Source organism: Rattus rattus, chromosome 3 (genome assembly GCF_011064425.1).
Source record: "Rattus rattus isolate New Zealand chromosome 3, Rrattus_CSIRO_v1, whole genome shotgun sequence".
In the NCBI taxonomy this organism is placed as follows: domain Eukaryota; kingdom Metazoa; phylum Chordata; class Mammalia; order Rodentia; family Muridae; genus Rattus; species Rattus rattus.
The window spans coordinates 76,142,096-76,143,728 of NC_046156.1; the positions used below are offsets into that span (position 1 = coordinate 76,142,096).

Genomic DNA, 1,633 nt, shown 5'->3' on the forward strand with positions numbered 1-1,633 from the left:
ACTATACATGGACTGACCCTGGGTTTCAACTGCATAGGTAGCAATGAATAGCCTAGTAAGAGCACCAGTGGAAAGGGAAGCCCTTGGTCCTGCCAAGACTGAACCCCCAGTGAACGTGATTGTTGGGGGGAGGGGAGTAAAAGGGAGAGGATGGGGAGGGGAACACCCATATAGTAAGAGAGGGGGAGGGGTTAGGGGGATGTTGGCCCGGAAACAGGGAAAAGGAATAACAATTGAAATGTAAATAAGAATTACCCAATTTAATAAAGATGGAGAAAAAAATAAAATAAAATGGAGAAAAAAAAAGAAAAGCCTCTAGGATTTAGAAAAAGCAAGAAATATTTTTTCTATATACATCTAACCAAAACACAGTTTAACAATATCACCACATGAGCCCATAGGTCTTACATTAGATAGTAGATTTATAGAACTATAAAAAGCTAATCCCTCATATTTATCCAACAGTTTGTGGTATATTGTTCATATTTCAGAAGGAATAGAAAATAATACTGGGGGTATTTTTTTCTGTATTTTGGTATATAGAGTTTTTATGCCAAAAGACATAAGAGGCATTGAACACATTATTTTTTATTGGGCTCTGTAAATGTTTTCTTCAGTTTTGCGGGCATGCCAGCTCTCAGGAAGAAGGGGGAACTGTGCATGCCCAGAGCTGTGTATGGTCTATACAGCTGTTGAAACTCTTAAGGAGGTTTGTGTAGGAGGCTGAGGCACTGTGGGAGGATAGCTGTAGTACTGCTCACAGTAATAAACAGCCAGGTCTTCAGCCTGCACACTGTTGATGGTCAGAGTGAAGTCTGTCCTGGATCCACTGCCTGTGAAGCGATCAGGGACCCCAGTGTGCCGGTTGGTTGCCCAGTAGATAAGCGGTTTAGGAATCTGCCCTGGTTTCTGCTGGTACCAGCCCAAATAGTCCTTTTGGTTTTCACTGTATAAAAGACTCTGACTGGACTTGCAGCTTATAGTGACGGTCTCTCCTGCTGACACAGCCACAGAGGATGGAGACTGGGTTATCGCAATGTCCCCACAGGTACCTGAAATAATGAATAGGCAGTAAACATTCATATATACACAAACATAGATTATTATAACAGTTGAAATTTGTCATTTAAATGCCCGTATAATGTCATATCAGAAAATTATAATGTAAGATATATTACACAGTGACATATATTGCAAATTCCTTATTACAAAGATAAAACTTTGAAAAGATTTTAAATTTTTAATTTCTTACCAGATACCCAGAGCAGAAGGGAAATGAGGACATGCGTCTGTGATTCCATCTTGCTCCCCCTGCCTGTCTGATGCAGTTCACTCACAGTGCAAAGGTCTGGTTCATAAATTCTTAGCATGTGGGCTGGGTTGGAGGAAACCATGCAAAGCAGACAGAAAATACAAAACAGTTGCCTGGGCAGTGTGTGTGTGGGTGTCTGGTGTCATTCAACAGGCAAAAATACCATCAGCATAAACACTGAAAGTGACCGTCTTCCTCATCTTCAACAGAAATCTACTATGTGGTCTACTAGGTTTGGGTTAAAAATCTAAGGCATATTTAAATCAGTTGACTTTTGTAGAAATTTTAGGAGACCTATCTCAGACCATTCTAGCAAACATG

The 1,633-nt window shown here is 40.5% G+C and overlaps 1 gene segment (V, D, J or C); it reads right to left on the bottom strand.

Annotated features, from left to right (window-relative positions):
• Positions 1-681: 681 nt before the first annotated feature.
• LOC116895825 lies at positions 682-1,301 on the bottom strand. The segment is given in 2 exon segments: positions 682-1,052; positions 1,253-1,301. Coding segments are annotated over 2 exon segments (420 nt in total).
• Between the last annotated feature and the right edge of the window lie 332 nt (positions 1,302-1,633).